Here is a 2,512-nt window from a genome sequence, read left to right as displayed (position 1 = left end):
ATGTATTAATATTACTACTTTTATTACAATGTTATATTTTAATGTGTATTTATTTTTATTCTTTTTATATTTATTCTTTTTAAACAAATTTTTAAATAAATAAGTAAATAAATAAATATATTATTATAATATTTTGTAAATTTCATGGGTATTTATTTCCACAAATTAAAGACAATGAATAAAAATAAAATTATAAATAAATAATTTTAAATAAATAAATAAATTTAGAATCATTTATATAAATAAATACATTTATTTAGAATCATTCACCCATATTCATAATGCGGAGCCTTCATGAATAAACACTTCAAACAACTAGGCTAGCTCATATAATACAGGCAGTGAAACCCTTATGCATATCAAAGAGCTAGGGCCAGCCACTGTTTTGCGCACGCGCACAGCATATTCAGTATTACGTTGAGCGTCCATGAGAAACTGTGTTGAGCCGCTGGATCAGTAGCACGACATGTCAGAGAAGAAACAAACAGTGGATTTGGGGCTGTTGGAGGAGGATGATGAATTTGAAGAATTTCCAGCAGAGGGTGAGTGAACTGAAAATGATTGCTGTTTTGAGTAGAAATGCGCTCTTTAGTCAGTTTACGGGTAAATAAACACAAACAACACCACAGTGACTCAGCTAGCACTGCTAAGCTAACCGACAAAACATTCTTCACTTTATACAATAAATGGTTGGTTTGTCGCGTTTGAAAAGAAAAGATATGAATGTAACATGCATTATTTCTTAAAAAGTATTTCAGCGCTCCTTGGTCCACAGACGTAAAGAAATAACAATATTACTGAGCATTATTAGCAGTTAGCATTTTTAGCACCTTAAAACCTATTGTAGTTGTATATTGTTTACAGTAATTATTTCATATTTGCTCTGTAATTTCTAATCAAGAATAACTATTGGACGTATAGAATGAAGTTTATGACCTTTTTTTTAATTAATCTTGGGTAAAATAAAGAGAAACTAATAGCTGCACGGTGTGTGTGGAGCTGGTGCTGGATCCAGGCCCATGTAAATCATCAGCCTCATTAAACTGTTGTGTCATTCCCAGACTGGACGGGCCTGGATGAAGATGAGGACGCTCATGTTTGGGAAGATAACTGGGATGATGACAACGTAGAGGATGAATTTTCTAATCAGCTGAGGTAGGTTTCATATGCTGCGTTTGTGTGATTATGCATATGAAGTGGGGAGGACCTTGTGGCACTTTTTAATTGTTGATAGTTAAATACTAAAAATATGGATTGTACTAGCCTAGTCTAAATTCACGAAGAATGAATCCTGTTAGACATACATATTACAGTGTATTGTCCTAGTGGCTGTTGCCAGAATCTTCCGGAATCCCTGTGAAACCCACATTTTTTCTAAAGAATTTTGTGTGGTTAAACTCATTTAGAAGAAAACAGTCCCCAAGGGATCTAGTTCAATAGCTAACCAACACTCATGGTGGCCTCAAACCACATTTATGAACTTTCCTAGGTGTGAGAACCTGACTGCAGAAAATACAGCCATTTAATATTCTTGTATTTTAAGTTAAAAAAGGTAAATGGGTAGATGCATTAATTTCTATTTTCTGAAGCCTTAAAGCTATAAATCTATTGATATCGCTCATGTAATAGTTTTGTTTTCCAGCACTGGAAATGGCTGGGCTAGTAAACGTGTGGTAAAGAGACTCAAGGGGGAGAGACTCAAGATATTTGGTCGAAAGTGTTTTCTAATTGGAAACCAATTAGAAACTTTAAAAAAATAATAATAAGAGAATGTTATAATTAGGGTTATTAAACTTAACTAAAAACATATTTTATTTCAGCTAGTTGACAAGGCAACAGTACTCATTTTTCATTTAGTTTATCTTGATGTACTAAAATAACTAAACCTGAACTAACTAATAACTAAAACTGAAGTAAACGTCAAAAATGTATATATAGACATTTTAAAAACTAAAACTTATAAAAATGGCAAACACAAAATTACTAAAATTTTAACATGAAAATGAAAACTGAAAAAAAAACCTAATTCAAAATATGAACAAAAACTAAAATAGTATCTCTGTAATACTATAATATGGATATTATTGAACTTATTGATATTAATAGTACTACAAATGTTTTTAATATTATGAAAATGCAATTACTTTTACAAATTTAATACTTTTTGTATTTGTTTTGTGAGTTATTGCATTTTTTAGCCCTACCTTTTTCCCATCTTTTAGAGCGGAGCTTGAAAAACACGGATACAAGATGGAAACCTCTTAACATTGGACTACTTGAGCTGAAAATGGATTTTTCCACATTTGAATATTGTCAGCTTGTGCTGTCAATAGAAAATGTGACTTCTCTTATTACTTCTGTAAGAAGCCCTGCCTTGTAAAATGGGTCAGTTGAAACTGATATCAATGTTTTTCCCCCCTCCCTTACATACAAGTTGTGTTAATAATTGTGATAATAAAGAATTGTTTTCCCTATTCTGTTTGATGTTTATATATATATATATATATATATA

The 2,512-nt window shown here is 31.4% G+C and overlaps 1 protein-coding gene across 1 annotated transcript; it reads left to right on the top strand.

Annotated features, from left to right (window-relative positions):
- Window positions 1–358: 358 nt before the first annotated feature.
- Window positions 359–2,474, top strand: LOC107722132 (26S proteasome complex subunit DSS1). The gene is made up of 3 exons (XM_016530355.1): window positions 359–542; window positions 1,062–1,155; window positions 2,223–2,474. Exons 1-3 carry the CDS (start codon window positions 467–469, stop codon window positions 2,263–2,265), a joined length of 213 nt encoding a protein of 70 aa, XP_016385841.1. The 5' UTR covers window positions 359–466; the 3' UTR covers window positions 2,266–2,474.
- Window positions 2,475–2,512: the final 38 nt, after the last annotated feature.

Source organism: Sinocyclocheilus rhinocerous, unplaced genomic scaffold (genome assembly GCF_001515625.1).
Source record: "Sinocyclocheilus rhinocerous isolate Xijiao unplaced genomic scaffold, SAMN03320098_v1.1 scaffold781, whole genome shotgun sequence".
Lineage (NCBI taxonomy): Eukaryota > Metazoa > Chordata > Actinopteri > Cypriniformes > Cyprinidae > Sinocyclocheilus > Sinocyclocheilus rhinocerous.
Note: the sequence above shows the minus strand (reverse complement) of the source record. Positions and strands in the feature narration are given on the sequence as shown.